Source organism: Theobroma cacao, chromosome 8 (assembly GCF_000208745.1).
Source record: "Theobroma cacao cultivar B97-61/B2 chromosome 8, Criollo_cocoa_genome_V2, whole genome shotgun sequence".
Taxonomy (NCBI): Eukaryota; Viridiplantae; Streptophyta; class Magnoliopsida; order Malvales; family Malvaceae; genus Theobroma; species Theobroma cacao.
Window position 1 is genome coordinate 18,139,900 of NC_030857.1, and position 24,475 is coordinate 18,164,374.

The 24,475-nt window shown below is 33.3% G+C and overlaps 1 protein-coding gene across 5 annotated transcripts; it reads right to left on the minus strand.

The window, feature by feature from the left end:
* On the minus strand, positions 920 to 18,924 carry LOC18593092 (uncharacterized aarF domain-containing protein kinase At1g71810, chloroplastic). Of its 5 annotated transcripts, none has more exons than XM_018125976.1 (22): positions 18,435 to 18,922; positions 18,053 to 18,097; positions 16,550 to 16,588; positions 12,256 to 12,426; positions 11,985 to 12,137; positions 11,793 to 11,828; positions 10,233 to 10,276; positions 8,929 to 9,019; positions 8,370 to 8,411; positions 8,144 to 8,252; positions 7,479 to 7,593; positions 7,304 to 7,353; positions 7,098 to 7,176; positions 6,072 to 6,122; positions 5,818 to 5,959; positions 5,656 to 5,700; positions 5,086 to 5,190; positions 4,959 to 5,000; positions 4,324 to 4,506; positions 1,997 to 2,122; positions 1,429 to 1,563; positions 920 to 1,253 (listed from the first exon to the last, which is right to left on the minus strand). In XM_018125976.1, the coding sequence occupies exons 1-21, from the start codon at positions 18,771 to 18,773 to the stop codon at positions 1,459 to 1,461; spliced, it is 2,112 nt and encodes a 703-aa protein (XP_017981465.1). In that variant the 5' UTR covers positions 18,774 to 18,922; the 3' UTR covers positions 920 to 1,253; positions 1,429 to 1,458. The 5 variants fall into 5 exon arrangements, 3 of the variants coding, with proteins under 3 accessions (XP_017981465.1, XP_017981466.1, XP_017981467.1); XR_001929082.1 differs by having other exon boundaries at positions 956 to 1,253; positions 1,997 to 2,118; positions 18,435 to 18,923; XM_018125977.1 differs by lacking the exon at positions 5,086 to 5,190.

Consider the following 24,475-nt stretch of genomic DNA (forward strand, 5'->3'; position numbering starts at 1 on the left):
ATCTCCATTCTTACTTACATAAAAAATCTAACATTATTACAAAATTATACAAATCGATAATGATATAATTTTTATCAAATATCAAAACTGTTTCATGCGATGTGCCATACATATCATAAGATATGATACACATTTTATATATTGACATAATATCTTAAAAAACTCTTAAATTATTCAAAAAAAATTCAAATAAATTTTTATTTTTTTAAATATATTTTTATTTTAATCTAAATAAATTTTTATATTTTTATTTTGAATCAAATAAACTTTTATAACTAATTGTTAATTTATTCAAAATATCACTTGTCATTTTATGTCACGTACCAATAACATGACAAACTGATATGTCATAATATATGATGACATAATACGTAAATATGATATGATAATATGATCATATGATATTTTTCATTTTTTATATCAAGACTACATAACACTCTATAAACATAAAATGACAAATGATATTTTAATTAATGATAATTAATCAACTATTAATTATAAAAATTTATTTAATTCAAAATAAAAATATAAAAACTTAATTAAATGTAATAAAAAAATAAAAACATATTTATAATTTTTTAAATAATTCAGAGATTTGAATGTGTTATAAATTTTATCCTACTCAATTACTAAAAGCTCATTTCTTTCCTTTGGGTTAAAACATGATAAAAACTAATTTTCCTTATTACAATTTTTAAATTTAAAGATACTAAAAAAACAATCAAACTTTTAATTTCAACATGTTTTATACATCTTATTTAAATATATATATTATATTATTAAAGAACATGTTAAGAGTTTAAATTAGAAAACAATCATCGTTTCAATTTATATTATATAATCCTCAATTTTGTTAATAAATATAATATTTTTAAATTTTTTTTCTTTATTTTACACGTACGATTTTAACAACTATAACTATAAGAAATAAGTGTCATTTATGAACAAAAAGTGGCAAAAGAGAAAACGCCATTAAGTTGTAAGGACACTTGATACTCATTTGGATTGGGCACTTACCATACAGCCATTGTTGGAATAAAAAGTAGTAATATATTATTAACTTAGAAAAATCAAAACAAGGGCTAATTGCAGTAGGAATGCTGGTGATTTTTTTGCAAAATTTTTCACTATTTTATATGTACCTGGATATTGGTATCTTACATGACAACCTTGAGACTTGTAATCTTCTCCTATGATGCCCAGCTGCACCTTTTTCCCAGTAATCAGCCTCAACTTTCAAGTTTAAAGATCCTCTGAAAAAAGTTATCTATTGGGATGAGAATTTAAATAAAAGAATATACATGTCAATATGACCCAAAATTCTTCCCCCATTCTGACTTATATATATATATATATATATATCAATCTTGCTTCACAAACCCCCTTACGTGGTTTCAACGAGTCGAGACAAATCAAAAAAGCTCTTACTTGTGCTTGTTATGGAATTGCGACTTGACATCATAAAAAGATCCTCTGGATAGTCCTGGCAGAAGCACGGGAAATCAACCTTCCAGCCAGATCAGCTGGTAAGCGAAGCAACCGCTGCTGCAATTCTGGCGGCAGCTGCCACACATGTTTTGAGTAATAACTGAATAGGGTGCAGAATATCCATACAAACAAAAGATGCAGCAAAGCTGCTTCAATAATTCTATTGTTCAAGGCAGTGTGGATCAACATAAGGAATTCTGTTATAAATCGTTTTAGCATCACAAGGAAGCTAATTCTAGAAAAGTCATAAGCAGCAATTCAAAGGAGGTATTGCAGGAAAAAGTTAAATCATTATAGTAGAAATGCATGATATTGTATTATCGAACAGCTGGTAATAGTTAAAAGGAGGCGAACAATGTCTGTGAATGGCAGCCAAGGAAAATGACAACTGTTTGGAATTTGGATTGATTTCAGGCTAACAGTGATTGAGGGTTATAAAGAACAGAAAAAAATGACTTAATTGGTGTAAGGATAGTTGTTATACAACATGTCTGCTCCTTATGCTTACCTCAGGAATAATAGAAAGAACAGTCAGAATTTCTGAAACTGATGCAGGCTGATAGGAAAACAGTGATGCTTCTTCCTCTATGTATGCCCTTTGATTATTGTTTGGGCTCATAACTCGATTAACTTCCTAAAACATAACAATATGAAGTCAGTCTATCCTACAATACAGTAAGAAATTAACTGCACTAGCACCAATACAGTATAGGCAGCACAAGGTATACCACAACCATTTCACCTTTTATGAGATATTGCATTCACTTCTTGACAGTATTAGCTGGTCAACTTTCCAGGTAGTGTGTAGGATCTGATTGCTTAATAATAAAACAACTTAATCCATAGAAGTATGAACCTACTTGGATTCATGAACACATGTATAAAATTATCATACAAGTACAAACCTACTTGCATTCCTGATGAAGATAAAGTTGCAAGTCTACATATTCAATTTCATTTTTAACCACATTAGAAACATAATAATATTTTTGAAAAGTGATCTTTCATTTGAATAGGCTTTACTCATTATAACAAATCTCAAACGTTCCCTCAAAATAAAACAACAAAAGAAGAGTGAGTGACATGGGGTGCATCTGAGGAATCTTTTTTAATCTATTTTGGGGGTCCAACTTAGGAGACAATTGGGGTTCTAAGGATATTATATATAGTAGAATTAGGGTGTAAGATTCAATGACTGTTTAATTTAACATCAATCTTAAAAAAAGGAGTAGCTAGAAGCTGGGTTCAGAGCGTGGATTTTCTAGCAGCAGTTTGGCAGAGTTAAAACGATGTGATATGGTGGAGGATATCCACGTCAAGAGAAGAGAGGAAGACCATACAAGATAGAATGAAACTATACAAGCATCTCATTTTCCTAAGCTTACAGATTTTAGGGTTATGAATAAAGCACAATGGCGCAATATGATCCATATTGCTGATCCATTGCAGTGGTAATAAGTTTAGTAAGTGGGTTTCATGATTATAGTTTGCAAGTGGTTTCTGGCGAGAGGTTATACGATAAAGAATTGATTAAAGGCTCAATAGGTGTGGGGCTAAGGATTAATTATGATAAGTGGCTCTTCTCGTTGATGTCAACAGTAACATGCATTACTGCACATGCAAGAAGAATAAGAAAACAAAGAAAGAAACACAGAAAATAACACTCAGTTAACAGCAGTTCCCTACTAACTCAATCTCCATTAAAATCAACTTTAGTAAGTCTAAAAATTCAAAGACTACATAAAATCTAGTATGACTCTGAAGACTAGCTAATAGTAATTCAGCTAGGATTTCTAAAGTGATTAGATTCACAGACCACATAAATGTCTTACATTATAACTGAGAATGCTCTTTCTGGTAAAAACAAAAGATCAAAATATTTTATATAAGAAAAATTCAATGATTAATTAATTATTTGACCAAGAATCCAATAAATACCAAGAGCTTCTTTCTGACGAAAAGGACTTGTTTATTGTTAGAAAAACCCATGAGTTTAATGCTTGGCTTAACTTATTTTTGACAAAAATGACTTATTTGCTGTTGAAAAACCCATGAATATAACGCTTGGCTTACAAAGAGGTTGCACTTATCTAAGCTAATTTTCAGCTAAGATGAATCTAACCAAGCTATTATTTACCATCTGAGATTACATTTTCTCGTGATAAGTTTAGCGTTTATAATGCTGATGCAGAAGCTTTCTAAAACTTATCTAAATTAGTATCTTAATATGCTCCTTTATTTTTACAGTTTTACTTAAGTAATGTTTTTATTTAATTAAGTGGTAATATGATAAGCATGTGATCTTTTAATAAGTTTGAATGGCTAAGATTAGATTGGTTTATGAGTATCCAAGGGCTAAAATTAAAAGCTGCTTTAACCATTGAATAAATAGTCTTTCAGACACATAGGCAGTGGTATTATATTGGAATATTCTGTTTGAGGTTCAACAACACTAAACCCTAGTTATTTTGTTGTTACATCAAATTGGGCCTGCTCTGGTTTTCTTTCCCTGTTTTAGTTTTCTTTTTATGATTTCTATTTCCATAACACATCAAATATGGTTGACCTCGCAAACTTATTCATTTGTTAAACACATTTTAGACATTACCTGGAAGTTTCATCAAAATTTCATATGTCAAATATAACTTAATTCTCTACTCATATTGCTCCATTGCCTTTTAACATAGAAAATCTATAAGGCCACAATATCTTCATTTAAGCAAAAACAAGTGTACTTGCGTCACAGACAAGTAAACTTGCCATTTATTTTGTCCCCTTCATTTGTCAACAGTTTAATATAATCTAACATTAAGTTTCAAATGCTTAGGCTCTCACCTTAAAGGGTTTTTCATCACTTTCAAAACCTGACAACAAAAACATGAGGCGGCGCAATGTTCTCAAGTTCATCATGTCTTCCTTGGTCATCAAAGAGAACGAGGAGGAAGCAGTAAAGGGTATGCTTGTTGTAGCCACAGAAGTCAATGAATCAAGAGTTGCTAAGCCAAGTGCATCCAAACCCTGTACCAATTTTCAGAAAGCAATTTGAGACCAACTACAAGCATGATGAGCAGATGATGTTATCAAGAAAATTCATGATGCTAATACAGCTAATAGATGTGGATCACAGTCGTGGATTTATAAGCTATGTTAAGATGGCCAAAAAGATAATTTTTGCAATTACCCATAATAATAACATGCATGCAACCTAAAAAAAGGCTTAATTTTGTATTGACTCAACCAGGAAATAGAGTGCAATTCCATTCCAAAGCATCTTTTTCAACTACATATTCACAACCCTTCATCCAGCTTAATTTGATGGTGTATATAACTAGCAAGGTTCTAGAGAAGACATTTCATTCACCAGGCTTAGCAAATATTCTTCGTTTAATGTACTTGACATCTAATTTTCAACTACCTCTTCTATCAGTAATTTCTTAGTGCATGTATGAGGCCTAGGCCCCAAACCCTACCTTAGCAAGTTCTTCAATAATTATTTCCCTCACAAAGGTGCCCTGCAAAGAAATGAAAAGGACACAAAATAAATTTTACTTGTGTCACTAAAAAATGTATATAAATAGAGATGCAATTTCCTGACACCTTTTCAGTTAATGTGAAAGAAAGGATTTCCTTAAAAACCACCCTGGAATTTGCTTCTTCTCTTTGCTTCTTAACCAAGGCCCTCTCAGTTCGAGCACGAAGGGACTGCCATAGGAATCATTTAAGGACTTGAATAAACTGAGGATAGTGCTGGAGTATACATACACAAAAAAATGAAAAGAAATCGATATTGCTCACCGTCAGCAAAAGAAGATAACTAATAAGAGATGGAGAAAAGGACTAATGGTTTGAAGGATGCCTTTGATCTAAATGAAGGATGTGAATACAACTGATTGCTTAAAGCTAGTGAGCAGCAGTAATTCCTTTCTCAGGGACTGTTTAAAAGCTCAAAACTTCAATAGGCGTTGTTTTTACAGGAATAAGATAAAGAAAAACAACTCACAAAAATGAACTAAAAATGCATCAGGTTTTCTATATATACAACTGGAGGCCATACGTTGTAACCTGTGCGAAGAGGGGAGAGAGAATGAAAAGGGCAGGGAAAGGGGCGGCCCCGGGTGGCGGGGGTGTAGAGGAGGGAAGATAAGCAAGAATGATAGAAAATCTCACCTCTGTCAATAGTGATTCCAGACGATCAATTCTGAAAACACCATCCTGACAGATTAAAACCTAATAATCAGAATTTGGATATGCTATGTCCATGATATAAAATTACAAAATAGAGGGCAGTAACATTTAACTAAAGTGGAACAAAGATTGGTGTAGAGGTACCTTATAAAGAAGAGCTTGCAAAGAAGACTTCAGTTGAGGTGAGCTGTCACTCAATACTTTTTTAGCAATCCATGGATATGTACTACCCAAAACTTTGTAATTTGGGTCAGAACTTATTGCAATTCCCTCCAATACAGCAAGACTAGGGAAAGGATAATAATATCAATAAATAGGCATAAAAAAGGCTATATAGTCTGAACAAACAGCATGAAGCTGCATAGAAGGAACATCAAATCTCCTAGGGAAAGCATTACCTACGAATGACAAGAGAAAAATATGAAGGTATACGAAATTTGAACTTGTACCTGCAAAAGAAATGAATATCAGGAACATCTTCAAGAATAACTAAAGTGCCACCTGAAGAAGATCATTTAACACCTTACGCATCAAGAAACTTATTGAGATGATTAATCCCCTCATTCTCACCCACCTTTCCTTCTTTTTCTCTCACCCATGTAAGCCTTTGTTTTTTTGATCCAAAAGTAAAAGGTAAGCCTTTGTTTCTGCTCAACTATCCAAAGATTCCAAGCTCCACTAAAAGTAATTTATTAATGTCTGTAATTATCTGTTTATGCAGGTACTGATGAGGGAAAAACTATCAGAAGCATTTACAAAGTTCTTGTCATGCAAGTATGCGCCATCCAAAAGACAGGGTGTGTGCACAATGGACAAGCTGAGAATATGCCTTCAAATCTTCAATATCCAAAAAATACTGAAACTTGGCAGTTTTTGGCAGCAAAAATTCTTTAAGAAAGCTTAATAAGCTGTATTAAACCTATAGATGTGCCTTCAATTCCTATAATGTTAAAAAGTAAAAAGTTTCCGAAATTAAGGAATCAATGTTTCACCTCATTTTTAATTTAATTTGAATACATCTGTTTCAAATCAAAACTGACCAAGTTACCATGCTAAAATGATTGTCTTCCGGCATCATGGCATCGTTCACAAGTGAGCTCTCTTCACTACGGAAACATGTTTCTTTTGTGGGTTTCTTTTCTTTCTACTTACTTTTCCACACCCCAGAGACATCTCAAGTTTTGTTTCTCGGTGCTTTCAACATATTCTCATTTGCTTCAAATAATTGTTCTTTTTCATACATGAATTGAAAAAAACAAAATTCTGAGCTTTTTGAACATGGTAGAGAGCAGGAAAACAAAGATTAGCACACATTTGTATACATATACTAATTACCCAAAGCCAATGAAAAACATTGGAGCATAGCTCAACAACATATTTTTTAATGCATATATCTTGCTTATAAGTGAAGCACAAAATCTTACATGGTAGTTCCCAAATTTCCTAAAAGGTCACCGAAACTTATATTCTGGACTCCTTTGGCGACTGCATCTTGGAAGACACCTAAAGACAAATGATCCAGAAGAGGTAATAAACTAATTAGTTAATTATAATATGACCAGAGAGGCAATCGATTTCTAAAAGTAAAAATCTTTAGAGCCCTAGGCTCATGTAGACTTAAAGAAGAAACCTGTTAAAGCTTTTGTGACGGCCTCCTTTTCCACAGTTGGTGGAAGAAGCCTGTAAGTTAACAATTTTTTCTTGGGTCAAGTACTGTAAGTCAACAATTAATCCAGCTTTCAAATTGTTGCATCAATATAAATAAAATTTTCAGTTATTGTAGGGGAAGGTGGAATTTGTAGTACCCAAGAGTGACAAAGTCTTTGGACAGTGCATCAAAGTCACGGTTTACAAGATGGAGACAAGCTTCAATAAATCCATCTCTGAATTCTTGTTTAAATTCACCCATCATACCAAAATCTGCTAGTGAAAAAATATTAAAGGTTAATTTTACACCTTCATACCTACTATTAATAAATGATAATTGTTCCGTTTCTAGCTATATGGGGGAAAAAGCAACAACAAAATGTGAAATCCAATGAAAAAAGAAGAAACAGATAACTAAGATGTAGGGGGATTGATAATATCAATTAGACAGAGCATTCACTGATTATAAGAATTTGAATGAAAAATATATGAAATAATTGAACTTTAAATATTTAATCAAATGGTGCACAGTCACCACAACAAACTACCAACCTTCAACAGTTCCCCATATCTATTCCTACCAGCAGATACTCATTATTAGAAGATGCACAAAATCAAATTTGTTTATAAAAGGAGGACAAGATGATCAACACATGAAACCAGCTTAAATTTAAAAACACTAAATTTAAAAAAAATAAAGGAAATGTTAAACCCAATGTCAAGCACAAATAACAATAATAAAAACAAAAACCTTAAGTATAAAAACAATCAACAGAAAAGAGCCTTACTTTACATGAAAAATTATCATATTTAAGAACAATACCTATATAAGCGAGTTTCCCATCATATGTACGAAAAAGGTTTCCTGGGTGTGGATCAGCATGATAGAACCCATTCTCCAAAAGTTGATTGAATGAGCAGTAAACTCCTACCTATCAACACCATGAAACAAACACCTTGTCAGTCAATAAGCCACCAGAGCAAACAGTAAAGGTCATGCAGATTAATTGTTTAAGAGCAAAATAATAGCGAATAGCTTTAACAATGACCTCAACCAAGTAAAGATCCTCCACTTCTGACAACTTTTGCCCCTAAAATAAACATAGAAGAGAAAAATCAGTGAAACATCAAGTACATATACAAAATCAATAGTAGGATCTTTAAGAAAAAATGACTTTTACTGGTTTCTTTTTTATGAGGTAGACCACATTACTTCATAACTCCCTATTTTTGTGTCACCCTCCAGAAACAAGGAAAGTTTGTCTGAAGTATGATGAAGTTACACAAAGATGGAAGAAGAAAAGAATGTGGTTCACACACAAACTCTTTTGTAAAACAGAAACAAGTTGCAAATCTTAATATAGATCTACTCTAAACTCTCCATAAAAACTGACCAGAATTGGGTGGTAAATCCTTGTTCCTGTTTATGTTGAGTGGAAGAAGAAAGGCAAAAAACAATGTCTACTGTGATTGCAAAATAATTTTTGTTCCATAAATGCCAAGAAAATGAGATACTATTTATGCAGCAAAGGAACCATTCAAAGTGCTCCTTTCAAGATTTGGTTTGCAATTCTTCCTTCTAGAAAAAATAAACTATACAGAAAATACCTCCACCCATTCCATAACAAGGACCCTACGAGTTGTGTGCTCCATATACATGTTTGGAACAAAAACATCTTTTATACCACCATATAGACGTCTGTTTAAGCAAACAGCAGATAATGGTTAGAGCTTTAGAGACACCTTATTAAAAAATAAGGATAAAGCAAAATTTGGATATGAGCTAATGACAAATAAATAGATTGAGGAGTAACATTCTTGACAAGAAATCAAAGACATAAATTGAGAATTTCCAACTTGCAAAGACACAGTGAAAACAACTAACAAGGTACGAGAAACAAATATCTAGGTGGAATTTTTTGAAGTCTACCACATATAATATCATTTGGTTAAGAGCATTATGACCATCACCCTTTGTCTATCAGCTTCAAGTGAACCACAAGTACAGAAAGTTCACTCCAGTAGATGAGAAGTATGCCTAAAGGAAAAAGAGTATTTAAGCAACAAGGCAAAAAAAACTATCAATTAAATATATGGTTTTCTAAGAAAAGTTTAACGAGGTGGGAACCGTAGGCAGCCACTACATTGCATACTAAAGGATTCAAGACATTTTTGAACATGCTGAGGTGAAAATTGGTTGCAGATTGCTGAGAAGTCAGAACCAAGATAAGGTAATAGGGTATTAGAAAACCAATTAAAACATAGACAAGCATAATGTCTGTGTTAGTGTGTCTCTGTGTGTTGAAGTGTGAGAGGAGGGGGAAGGTGAAATAAAAGAACAAAAAAAACTGTAAAGTGTCATTAGAATAGTCATCCAGGAATTAAGCTCCACATGTTGAGGTGAATGAGATAATAATTGGTCATGCATATGAACCATCATTTTAGACTTTTGGATCCTCTAGCAGGATAAAAGTGAAAATCTATGTAGATCAAGTACCACAAGGGCAAAGGATCTCAGCAAAAATTCACATCTTCCATCAATACTCATGGTTGCAGGCTAATGATTTTTGCCTAACCTTTACTCTCCTTGTAGTCATTCAGGTTTTTCAGTCCCCAAACAATCATAGAAAAAGAGGTCAAGAGAGCAGTTGACTAGACAAAAAAGACTGTCAGTCTGCATGCTGTTGATGTAAATGCAAAATAAGAAGCCCATGAATGATATCCATGTGACCACTATAAATATATAAATCACTTTAACCAAAGTTCAATTGACATAATATTACCTAACACAACCTTGTGAAGTGAAGGTCAACGAAGAAAGCAGACAACAGAGCAGAACAAGGAGATAGATTGTCATACATATAACCATGCAAAATTTCCATGTCATGAGGCACCTGTAATGTGGCTATTACCTAAACTTGAGTCCATTATTCGCTTCTTTCCTATAGTCCATCTCCTGCATTCAATGTGATTCACCTGTATTCAATATGAAGTTCTAAGCATATTCCTCAATTTAGCAAAAGAATAAATAGTTAGAGATAAAGGCTTAGTTGAGTTGAGCAGATAGTCACATTTTATAACAGTAAAATATACGTCTACCACGAAGAGAGTATACTAATAAGTTTTATAAAGAAAATGGCAATACCAATCATATGAAGCATGCAATAAAGAAGGAAGATAAGAGAATGACTGACAAAGAAAAAGAGGTAACAAAGTTTTTGTGTATGCTACTTAACATTCATTCTGAGAAGATTTCAAAAGTTGAACTACAATCATTCCACTGTACAGTTTTAAATAGAAAAGATTTTATCTCATAAACAATTAACTGTTACAACAATGACTTCAATTCCATGCAAATGAGTGATATGTTTATGTTTGGTTCTACTATCATTAAATCTTTAAAGAATGACAAAAGCAGACATACTTTGAACAATCCAAGATCCACTGACTAGAAAAGTGCAAAACTCCTTTAAATTTTACTTTGCAAGACATCCAACTGAAAAACCAATTGATAACGGATGGACAGGCACAATATAGGTTCAAGGCCACAATACACCTGTAGTTAAAATTCTGGGATGATAACACCACTTAACAACCCTCCTCGCATGAGGCCCAATGAACAATTAAGACAAATGGCCATAAAAGTGGATTCAAGAACGATTTTGGCTCCAATACCACGTCAAGGCCTCCAACATAAAACTAATTGGTAACACCAGAACAGGAGAAAAGGCTTGACTTCAATATAAGGTCACAACCAACCCCAAATTAAACCAATGTAGAATAACACCATTAAAGTTTATTCACTCAAGCGTAGTTATCTTCCCAAAGCTTTTAGATCCATTACATGGTATCATTAAGGTTGTCAAAAAGGAAAATCATGTTATAACATGGAGTCTTCAGCGGATGAAAATTACCCAAATTTAACATCTATTCTTTGTATGAGTCATCCAGAAAGAGCACTCAATGATTATTCATTTGCTGGAACCATTCACTGACCTTTAATTTGATGAAACTCAAATAATTCTAGAGTGATCAAGTCCTTGGTTTCTACAACTTCTTTATTCATGAGATATATGATCCTGACATCTACTAGAGATACTCCTTGTATGAGTTTCTTCCTCTCATAATTATGAGTTAATAAGTTGGAGGAATTTCAAGCAGCATAATCGCTGTCCTGAAGTGGCAATCTATAGAAGAAACTATTTGAGCCCACCCATTCAAACAGCTATGATTCCAACCATTGAAGCATGCTCATGCTTTAAAGCATGAACACATGTTGGCAATGTCTAAACATTTAATGATCTCAGACTTTAACAGGTCCCTATTCAGGGCAAGATCTAAGCCTTTGCATTGCAAGCCATCATTACAAAGATCATTCGCAACTAAATAAAAGAATGTTGAAAGCTGTGTGTCATTTAACTAGATAGTATTAGACTTAAGGCATATTTAAGAAGAAGGAAATGAATACATACCCGAAAAAGACTCGATGCCCACTCGTCAACAACTGCCTGAATAAAGGACATGTTTCATGCTCAATACCAGTCAAATAAATAATAAACAGAAGTCCATAATTAAACTACATGGGCTGGATTTAGAACATTTGTAAGGAATAGAATCTACTTAAGTGCAAAGCAATGCACACCAGTAATATATTCGAAAATTACCTGAAGATCAGTATTAAATTTACCAGCTTTCTTAACCACCCCTGCTAGAATGCGCAAGATTAATATGTCTAAGGAAATTGCAGCTTGAACACCAGGCCTCTGCACTTTGACAGCAACAACCTGTCCACTATGACGAAGCCTAGCTTGATATACCTATTTGAGAAAGAGAAAGAGAGAGAGAGAGAACTGACTTGGTTTTCTAAGATAATTTTCAAAAACCCTTTGAAAGAAAGCAAATACAAAATAGAGGGATAGAACCACAGATACAAGCCTGTCCAAGGGATGCTGCTGCAACTGGCTCTGGTGAAATCTCAGAGAAAAGCTCATCTATTGGTAAACCCAGTTCTTTTTCTATAGTATCAAAAGCAACTTCGGTAGAAAATGGAGTTATTTGGTCTTGCAATAATGAGAGTTCATCCAAATATGATGGCGGTATCAAATCCTGAGTAAATAGCATCTTGAGAGGTTTTCATATTGAAACTGTAGACAGCACATAAACAACATATGTATTGCATGATGCAAAGCAGTTAGAGCATTAAGAAAGCCCCAGATGCAGCATGCATTTACTTCAGGATGTTGCAGGAGAGGCTTGAAAAGGTTCATGAATGAGTGCTAGCCCAGTCCTGATTTCACAAATAGAGCTACAGCAATGTGCAATCTACTTTTCAAGCATAAGGCCTAGGCCTGATACCAGCAGAACTGATCCCTGAAGTTTCATGTTTCTGTAGAATGACCTTTGCTTGGAATGGCCAAGGCCACAAACTTTAGGATGCCTTATCCATTAGTCGAGCCTAGGCATTCCTAAAATGAGGGTGACACGAACAAGAAGAAGATCAAGGAAAATCAGAGTTACAGAGTACAAAAGATGCTCCAACTTATTACTACAAGAAAATACATTGACAAATCAGCCCCAATTTCATCTACCAATCCATCAACGCCACAAGACTGCTAGTTGTTCTATAAGAGGCCAAACTTAAAGCTAAATAGGATGTTTGAGGAAAGTTAATACGAACTTAATAGGAAATCAAACAACATTTGCAGAACCAAGGGTACATATAACAATAAAACTATCATCATACAAAGTGATACTGATGCAGGGGCTTATGGAAATTTATTTAGTATTTTCGTTAGTTTAGGATTTTATTTTATTTTATTTAGTTTGAAATTCTTTTTCCTATCTTTATTAGAATTTTAGTACTTTAAGTCTTTATTTAGGATTAGGATTACTATTTGATTAGGATTTATCTTAACTATTATAAATAGGTATCTTAGGTAGAAGATTATTATTATCATCTTTTGCTGTTATGAATATTTATTCAAGAGGTTTCTTTGAAAAACCCAATTATCTTTCTATTGTTCCAACACAATCAACCCTATTCTAGCCCTAATTGTTGAGTTCTAATTGTCCTAAACCTTTCGGCTACATCAAGTGGTATTAGAGCAAACGATCTTACTATCTTACAAGGAATTGTGCTAGAAGACTATGGTTGGTCGAGGCAAAGATCGAGGTAGAGGCAAATAGCCCCAACAAGCTGAGTTGGCAAATATGCGGAAAATGATTGATGACTTGACCCGGGCTGTGCAAGTCTTGCAGCGTCAGGAACCAATGAAAGTCCAAATGGAGAATCCAGAAGGTGACCACAACTCCATTGAGATTCACAATCTCGAGGATGATGATGAATTTGAGAACAAGAACCTCTTTCATGAAGATGGACCCGCAAATCAAGCGGCAAGAGTTGGATTGGAGGACCGGTTATTACATGTTCTTGATTTAAATGGTGGAGGAATTAGGATTGAAGTAACTGATTTTCATGAAAAATTTCATGCAAAGGAATATTTGGATTGGAAAGTTAGTTTGGAAAATTACTTTGAATGGAAACCTATGACAGAAAATCGAAAAGTGTTATTTGTAAAGTTGAAATTGAAGGATACTGCACTTCAATGGTGGAAGAGAGTTGAAGAAGCAACGTGCATAACAAGGTAAGCTTAAAATCAGCACTTGGGAGCACATGAAAAGCAAATTACGAAAGTAATTTTTTACCTGCTGATTATACTATGAAATTATATGAAAAGTTTCATTGTTTGAGGCAAAATAACATGACCGCTGAGGAGTATACATCGGAGTTCAATAACCTATCAATTCGGGTTGGGTTAACTGAGAGTAACGAACAAATTACTTCTCGTTATCTTGCTGGTTTAAATCATTCTATTAGAGACGAGATGGGAGTAGTTCGTTTGTACAACATTGAAGATGCTCGTCAATATGCTTTATCAGCAGAAAAGAAGGTTTCACGCTACGGTGCTAGAAAGGCTTTATATGGCACCGATTGGCAAAACGATTCTGGAGCAAGACAAGGTTACCAAACATCCCAACAAAATCATCAAGAGGCTACCACAACCAACAAAACTAATGGGGGTGCAACCAGTGTTGAAAAGAACGATAAAAGCAAGAGTATAATGCCTTATGGTAGACAAAACAATTATGGTTCTACAAATAAAGGAGGCAGCAATTCCCATATTCGATGCTTTACTTGTGGGGAGAAGGGATACACTTCTTTTGCTTGCCCACAAAGAGGGTAAACTTAGTAGAATTTAAGGAGAAATTAGAATCCATTTATGATAAATATGATGAGGAAATAGAGAAAATTGATGTGTATCCTATACATGGTGAGTCTTTGGTTGTACAAAGAGTGATGACTACAACAATCAATGAGGAAGAAGAAGATTGGAAGAGGCGAAGTATTTTTCGCACATGTTGTTTGTGAAGGTAAAGTGTGTGATCTCGTTATTGATAGAAGAAGTGTGCAAAATATTATTTCAAAAGAGGCAGTAGACAAATTGAAGCTTCCTACAAGCAAACATCCTCATCCTTACAAAATTAGATGAATAAAGAAGAGACACGAAGTACCGGTAACTACTCAATGTTTGGTGAAATTCATTATGGGAGACAACTTGGATGATGAGGCCCTATGTGATGTTGTGCCAATGGATGTTAGTCATATTCTTGTTGGTAAACCTTGGTTGTATGATTATGATATGGACCATAAGACGAAGCCAAATACCTATTCCTTCTACAAGGATAACAAGAGATATACTTTATATCCTTTAAAAGAAGAGACTAAGAAATCAGCAACTTCAAGTCCTACAAACAGCAAAATCAGCAAAATCACTGGGTATTTATCTGTTGAAAATTTGAAAACTGAAGGTGGTAATGAAAAGGAATTGAAACAAGTAAATCCAGCCACCTATGAGGAGTGTATTAAGGCCAACTCGTCGGAGTCGAGTTTTTCTGACCTGAGGGGACTGATGCAGGCGCATATGGAAATTTATTTAGTATTTTCATTAGTTTAAGATTTTATTTTATTTTATTTAGTTTGAGATTCTTTTTCCTATCTTTATTAGAATTTTAGTACTTTAAGTTTTTATTTAGGATTAGGATTACTATTTGATTAGGATTTATCTTAATTATTGTAAATAGGTATCTTAGGTAGAAGATTATTATTATCATCTTTTGTTATTATGAATATTTATTCAAGAGATTTCTTTGAAAAACCCAATTATCTTTCTATTGTTCCAACACAATCAACCCTATTCTAGCCCTAATTGTTGAGTTCTAATTGCCCTAAACCTTTCGGCTACATCAAATACTTTAAATAAGAAAAGAAACTAAAGATACAGTTCCAAATAACTATAAGTTGAATTTTGCTTTTCAGTGACTTGTTATCAACAAATAGTTCTTTCAGATGAAGTTCATCAAGTGCATCACATGATACGGTATTCCTTGGTTTGCACCATTGCAGAGGCTATTTTCAAGTACAACATGTTAAGAGGATTGATCCAATAACTCTCCTTTTTCAATTTTTACTGTTTAGAAACTTCTGATTTGATATCTGTATTAGTGTATAAAAATTATGTCTTCAACTTTGTGGAATAGACAATTCCCTTGAAATCTGAGTCCTGAATTAACTAAATAGAATTATCAGCTGCACCCCACTCCTAAGACCCTATAATTTTGCCCCTGAAGGCACCAAGGCCGGGAATCTAGAATTTTCGTTAACCAAATATAGATGGTAAATAAGGATAAAATGATCAACTTTCTGCCTTCATTTTCTGTCTAGTTAAATTTTTCTTTTAAAAAAATAGTACGAAAAATGAATCTCATAGCCATAAATATAAAGGAAAAAGTGATTGGACAATAGGGAAGACTGATTGTCCCATTGTAGAATTTGTGTAAAATCTAGTTAAACAGCTTGATTTTAAGATTCTAAGCTACTTTTGGGCCAAACGTTCTATGGACTACAGTACAAAATTTTTAGTTTCTCTAATGTTTGCAGGACATTCAAAAAGCCAAAAGAATGAGGTTTATCAGTAATTAAGAATGCATCTGACCATCATCATGTTTGATAGCATATGATAATCAGAAGGGCCATGGCCTAAATCAAGTGTCATAAACTAAAGAAGTAGACTTAGGACCAGCATGCATCACAAGTTTAAAGGAAAAACAGAAAAGGAAGATAAATTTGATGTAGCACATGAAAATTTGCCTAAATGATATGACAACTTACAGGTCGAGATGAAATAGCTTGAGCAATTTTGATGTAGGCCTACAAAAAAGAAAAGAAAAACTATTCAATTTCATTTTAAAAAAAAAATCACAACATAAACAAAATCACAGGTGATTCCAAGTGATTAGCAATTTAGATCCAAGTAAAAGATTTTGCAATGGTTTTTGTTCTAGTAAAAAGAAGCTAAACATTAAAAAGACAGTATAACTTCTGGCATAGAAAGTACAGAACGGCAGAAAGCGCCATAGAGAAATTCTCTGTAAGTAAATAACATTTTTACTGACAACTTTTCCAAGACAAATTCAAGACAACCTAGAAAGAAATTGCGTAGCAGTGTCTTTTACACCTTTTTTTGTTTTTCTACAATATAAAACTACATTAGATGTTAAATCATTACACACAAGGACTTGACTAGAATTCTATCTGATCTGTACAATTACGGACTAGCAGCATAAACTACTCTGTTGGTAAAACATAAATGTCAAGGTTTATATCAAATCTTAGAAAACCAATATCATAATTTTCAAGATTTTCAGTTGACATTTAAAAGTGAAAAAGCATTGACTTAGGTACTTAAAAAAGCCTCTGAGTTATGTCCAATTAAGCAACTAAAAGCCAATTCTTTTATTATACCCAAACACGTCCTTATCCTTTGATTTTTACTCACACAAGCCCTTAACCTAATAGAAAATTAACAACCATCAGACCTGATGCCAGCTAGCATTTTCTGCCACGTGGCATAAGATGTGATAGCTGATAGCTGACATGGGGAGCTGATGTGGAATGTATCACGTGGTCACATCATCAAGTTACATCATATGCCACATGGATAGAAAATTCCAGCTGACATTGGGTTTGAGGGTTGTTAATTTCCCATCGAGGTTAAGGGCTTATGTAGGTACAAATAAAAGGATAAGGGATTGAGTACAATTAAAGTAGGGGCTTAGTTGCATAAATGAACATCATTAAGGGGTTTTTTTATTATTTAAGTCAAAAGCATTTACTTCCTGGCCCCCCACCCCTTTTTCATTTTTTCTTTATTATCTTGATGATGATCCAAGGTTTAGCTGAAAATGAATGAGGACACATACCCATAGACTAAAAAGTAGTGAGCCTTTCTGCTATTTTTCCACAAACATTTTAACACATTTACTCAATTGGCTATGCCATAAACATGTTCAAGCGCTTATGAATTGGATATTTAAAAAAAAACAAAGTTACAAATAAAATATTATTGAGTAGAAAAAATTCTAAATTTTATTAGTCCCGCCTAAACCTGAAGCTAATCAATGATACAGAACCCCGACAGCCAGTAGCCTACGTTGTGGCATTACAATTTAACAATAATTTAACACAGGGGAGTGGTGAAAACGTGAACATATCAGTTACATAGATGACTCGTTAGATTACAAAAAGAACCAGTTAATACAGAAATGCAAAACTTTCCAAGCTTCACATGCAAAATTGAATCAATTTACAAAACCAATTCTGAGAATTACATACCGGCCCAAGTTCCACCAAAATTTTCCGAAGCTCAGCAGCTCTAACCTGCAACTCAGCAAGAAGAGGATATTACAAAGCCGTCCAGGAAAATCAAAATCCCATGAAAAGAATTCACTACTTTTAAGGTTCCGAATAGTTGTTTCTTTTGCTACTTGCTTATTACTTCTATACAAAAAGAAAATAATATTTTTCAACAATCATAGATTAGACTTGTAATTTTTGTTAATAAAAATGCATAATTTACTTATATATGAAATAACTATATTCGAAAAACGGAGTCAAATCAAATTGATTTCAGCATCGATTTCTCGGAAAATAGTCCACCGTAATAGAAGAAACATAAAAATTAAGAAAAAAAAGGAGTAAACTAAAAAATCGTAACCTTGAACATTTGATCGGATCGTTCCATGAGACTATCAATATATCGAACTCCGAACCATGTTCCAAAAGTAGTACCAATTTGAATAAGCCGACGCAACAAAATCAGAGGTTTTCTTCTATAAATGGCGGCGATTCTTGAGGGGCTGTAATCTGTTAACGACTCAGCCTCCGAGGCAGTGAGCTCGAAAAGGTAACCTGATTTCTGAGTGAAAGCATCAACGTCGAGCCGCCGGGTGGAGCGTGTGATGAGGCGTGGTGGCGGAGGTTTTGAACGGAAGTCGAGCTGTGGAGTGGCGGGAAAGGAGTGGATTGGTGGAGAGGATGGAAGGAGTAGAGGCATTTATTCGAACTTTATTTTATTGCTTTATTATTATTTGACAGTGAAAATGGGGAAGAAATGGAGAAATTGTAAAATGGAAAAAAAAAAAAGTGTATAAAAAGCAAGCTTCAGTTAGAATTTGTGGCAATGGGAAGAGGAGGAAGTGTGCAAGGCACTCCTTCCCTTCTGGTTCTTTTATACATTATCCTCTCTTCTTTTCTCCTTCTTTTCTTTTTTTTTTTTTTTTCTAGAAGGTCTTCTTCTTTCTCGAACAGAAGTATAACAAAATATTCTTCTTACTAAAAAACCAAGAAATTTAAAAAAAAATCAAGTATTCAAAAAAATTTAATTTTTATTATGGTCAATTATACCTTTATTTTGAGTTAACTAAATTTTTATTTTTCCATTTAAAATCAAATAAATTCTTATAACTAACAATTCACTTAATCAAAATGTTCATTATCATTATATGTTACATTACATGTTAATATATTATAATTGACGACGAGATGACATGTTGACATATCATAATTGATGATAACGTAACATGTTAATTTAACATAATAACATGACCAAGTAGCATTTTTCATCCTCCATATCAACGTTATGTAATTAGAAAATAACAAGTGACATTTTAACTCATAATAATTAGTCAATTATTAGTCATAAAGGTTTATTTGACATGTTAATATATTATAAATGATAATTCGGTGATATATTGACATATTATAATTGATGACAATATGACATGATTAAATGGCATTTTTCACCTTCTATATCAACATGAGGTCAATGCCATGTGATATAAAATGATAAGTGATATTTTGACTAATGATAATCAATCAATCATTAGTTAAAATATTCATCCCAAAAGGAGTGCTAGAGGGGGTGAATAACATTTAAAAATATTTTACAACTAACTTTTGGAATTTAAAATCTGTTTGAAAGATTTAAGATGGAAGGTTTGAAAACTTGCTGAGGTTAGCAAACACAAAGTAAAAAGAGGTTAAAAGAAGCGAACAAAACACAATATTTATAGTGATTCGATCTACTTGACCTACATCTATTATCTTAATCTTCTCGATAAAGGATTTTTAGCTTATCTTCAATAAAATTAATAAAATTAACAACTTGCACCAAGTTTTTACAAGGTGAGCTTCTAACTTAAGCTTTAATTATTTTACAACAAATCTTAAGCTTACCCTAACTTAGACTAACCCTTAAAGTGTTTCACACAATCTAAGTAAATAAGAAATAAAAGATAAAATGAGATAAAAATAATTACTTAGCTGATCTAAGTTATACAAGCTTCAACTCAAACACTTTCACAAAGATAAGAGTGGAATATAAGTGTAAAAGAGAAGGTTTTTTACTCTTTCAAACTCTTTGAAACTTCTCTCTATCAATTTTGACTGTTAAAGAGGTTTTGAATACTTGAAAAATCACATTTGGCTGTTGAAAACAAAAACTAGTCGTTACAAACAGTTTTTGATGACTTTTCTTTCGTTCTTTATTGCATAAATTCCACTCTGTTGACAATGCTCCACTAACTAGTTAAAGACATTAACCAGTTAAAGACAGGTTTTAATCGATTAAACCTTCTTTGACTTGCAAACTATTTCTCTGTGTTAACCATTTAACAACAACTTTAATTGATTAATAACTTTTTGTTTTTAAACACCTTTAAACATTATTTTTCATTAATCATTCTTCAACTTATTAGAGCTCCTGCTAATTGATTAAGGCCTCTCCCCTTTCATCTTTAACTGATTAAAATGGGCTCCAACCAATTAAGAACTCTTTAATTTTGAATTTCTTGGTTTGGTGCCTTTGGACAGCCATCAACATTTTGAATTTAGATTTAACGCTTCTTGATACTTCAAGCTTTACCTTTAACCAATTAATTCCTTTGGTTAACTAATTAAAAAGCTTCTGTTTTGCACTCAATATATTCTTAATCGATTATGCCTTTGGCTAACTGATTAATCCTTCCTTTGATGTAGCGCCCTGTATAGCCTTAACTGATTAAGGTTCAAGTTAACCAGTTAACATTATTCTGACTTTACTTAGTCCTTTGTTCCTTGCTTTTTTAACTAATTAACTATTCTTGTAACACAACAAACTTATTGACTTGCTTTCAAATAATAATTTTATTAAGGGATTTAAACTTTATCCTGCACATTTAAATAATGTAGTTAAATATCAAAGAATAAGGAATGTTTTGTTATCATAAAAAACATGTGTTAGACTTGAACTATATCGTGTTTTGATTTGACAGAAGTCACATATATTCTTAAACTTAATGTCAAGCATTTGAAATTATGTCAATTACATTTTTAGTCTCTTAAGGTTACAAAATTGTTTGAAAAGTCATGCATCCTTAGAAAACATCTTACAAGCTTTCAAACAATATATTTTCAGCTAAGAAATCAATAGCATGCCCTGAAATGTTTATTTGAATATAAGTACAAGGCAATAAGAAAGTAGCTAGAGAGAAGCACCAAAAGATTAAGGAAATCTCAAGACACAAGTCAAGAATTCATCCTAGTAAAGCTCAAGTCAATCTGAAGGTTGAAAAACTGCAAAACTTGAAAATTATGGAGTTATAGTCGACCCTGAAATGTCCATAGTTGATCCTGTTCCAAAAAGATCAAGGAAATCAAGTTTTGAATAGACAAAGTTAACCTTGGACCAATTATAGGCGACTTTGATGAGTTAAAAGCATGAAGAAGTCAATTTTACATAGCCATAGTTGACTATAGAGAATGTATAGTTGACCTTGACAAGTTAAAAGCTAAAAAAAGTCAATATCACATAGCCATAGTCGACCTTAAGTGAGTGGTAGTCGACTATAGAAAGCCAAAATTGCAAAACACACACTCTCGAGAAGTGGATTGACTAGAGGAAGCTTATACTAGACTATGGAAGTCATAATTGAGAAATTTCAAGAACATAGTCGACCTCTAGATTTGATTTAAATTTGTGTCTAAAGGCTCTAAATCTTGTTCCAACTATAAATAGACGGATTTGAGCCATTTTGAAGTAAAGAAGACTTGAATCAAAGCTTTAAACCTTAAGCAGACTACCCATAAGTTCATATTCACTTTTTAGCATTTTTTGAGTCTTCCATCAAGCTTTCAAAGTTGAATCATTGCTCTACTCAAATAGAAATTTTTTCTCTCACTACATCCAAGCTAAAATCTATAGCATCTAGCCTTTGTGAGGTAAATCTTTGTTATTATTCCTTCATACACACATCTTGTAAAGGTTCTAACTTAATCTTAAAAAGCTATTTTGTAAGGGTTATCACTTCCCATTTAAAAAACAAGAATCCTTTGTGGATTGTATGGGTTTGTAACGATCCAAGTCCAATCACTAGCCCAGTAGCTTTTTGGAGCTAAACCACGTGGTCCTCAAAAGCTTAAGCTCAAGTTGCTAGTAGTGGTAGGCTTAGATTGTTATATAGGTCTTAACAATCACATTCACATCAGATGTAGAATTTTTGGTGTCACAATCCCACCCACTCAAATCCTTGATGTTTTCATCAAGGCCACACATCACATCCACGAGACAAAGATCTCACTAGAGCAATGTAAAAGTTCACATCGGACTGATGCAAGCTTTGATACCATTTGTAATGACCCAAGTCTAACCATTGACCTAGCAGCTTTTTGGACCTAAACCACGTGGCCCTTAAAAACTTAAGCTCAAGTTGCTAGTAGTGGTAGGCTTAGATTATTATATAGGTCTTAACAATCACATTCACATCAGATGTGGAATGTTGGGTATCACAGGGTTATTACTTAATCCCATAAAAAGTCGTTATAAGGGTTACTACTTAATCTCGTGAAAAAGTAAGAATCCTTTTGTGAATTGTGTAAGGATTATCACTTCTCGTTAAAATATAAAAATTCATGTTTGTGGATTGAAATTCCTTGGTTATCAAGAGAGTGGATGTAGGTATCGAAAAAGCCGAACCATTATAATTTTTTTGTATCTCTTTAATTTTCTGCATTATTATTTATTATTTATACTTGCCTTAGGAAAATAGATTTATATTGATTTATTGTTTTATATCCAGAAAAATATTTGTTTTTCCTTTTACCTCACATAGCTAGTGTTTAACTTAGGAAAAATATTTGTCTTGATATATTGTTTTTATCCATGAGTTTGATGATGTTCTGTTCGATGTGTGAATTTCAAACGTTGATCTAATTTGAGGTTGAGTGGTGTTTTTCCCCTTGTGACTATGTGTTCGCCTGCAAGGATGGAGGTAAGTCAGGATGGTGGTAAAAGTCTCGCCTGTGATTCCCATTTGTAGTGCTTTGATGCCACTAGTCTGAGATTACTTTGGGTGATGTTGTCCGTTGGGAGATTGCTCCGGACGATGACTTTGATTCTCCACCGATTGCTAAGGCATGCGTGTGATTTGAACCCTCCACCCATTGCTTTGGCATGCGCGTGATTTAATCTTTTGCCAATTGCTTTGGTATTATACGTGCTTTGACTTCGTTGATTGGCCACTTTATGTGATTTGACTATGTCCATGGGAGGAGCACTCGTTGATTTTATTTGATTGTGATGACATGCATTATGATATGGCATGATATACTATGAACATGTGGTTAATAAATTGACGTAAGCCTCGGAGCAAGCAAAATATATTTATTGAGTTTGGAGTTATGCTTGGCAGCTAGAGTGTGCCTATGAAACCTAGTTTGGTAATGGCTTTAAAGGATAAACTTTAATTGATACACTTTGTTATGGAGACATAGATTTGATTAAGCACGAATGTGATACACTGTTAAGATGTGATCACGGCAAAGCATAGCAAGATGAGATGTGCACGTAGGATATTAGGATGATTCTTACACCTTTAAATTAGAGATGTTTGATAATAGCTATGATGGCTTTGTGACTGGATGGCTCTATACATATGTATGTATTTATATGTGATTTATTATGCTATGCTAATCTTTTCCCTCACTAAGTAAGATGACTCACCTATTTTTGTACCATGTGTAAATAAATAGACTATGGGACTCTGTGGTAAGGGTCTTCCATTAATAACTTGATTTTGGCATTCGATAGGTCTCCATTTCGACATGTCTATTAAGTCTATCATGAGCTTTCGCATCTTGTTTAGCTTATTATGTATATAGGCACAACATGCCATTTAAATTTGTATAAAGGTCGTAAAGCACGAATTCGTTTGTTGGCTAATGTTTGGCTTTATGAATATTATGTTAAGAGTTATGTATAAACAATGTGCCAAGGACAACTGCTTGTATTTGAATTTAAATATTTTATGAATATGAATATTTGGAAACCCTTGGCTATGTGCTATATGATTTTGAATTCTAAAGCTTGTTCGGGTCTCATTGGCTTCACCTGTTGAAGTCGTGCGCCCATCACGGACTCTCGAGTTTGGATTGTGATAGAAAGCATTAAAAAAGTGATAATGATTTGCATAAAAACCTTTTAAAACAGAAATAAAAAACAAAAACAAAGATGAAAATTAAGTTAACATATTCGAACATCATAAAAATAATAATAAATTGCATTAAAATTTTTTTATCGAAAATTGTAAAAAAAGAATGATGAAAATATAATAGTAAAAGGTGAAAATAAGTTAGGATTGTTTAGAATGTTTAGTTATCGCGTGGCTTATTGTTTGACCATGAATTGCAAAAGGAAGAAGGGTTAAAACAAAGCATCCTTTT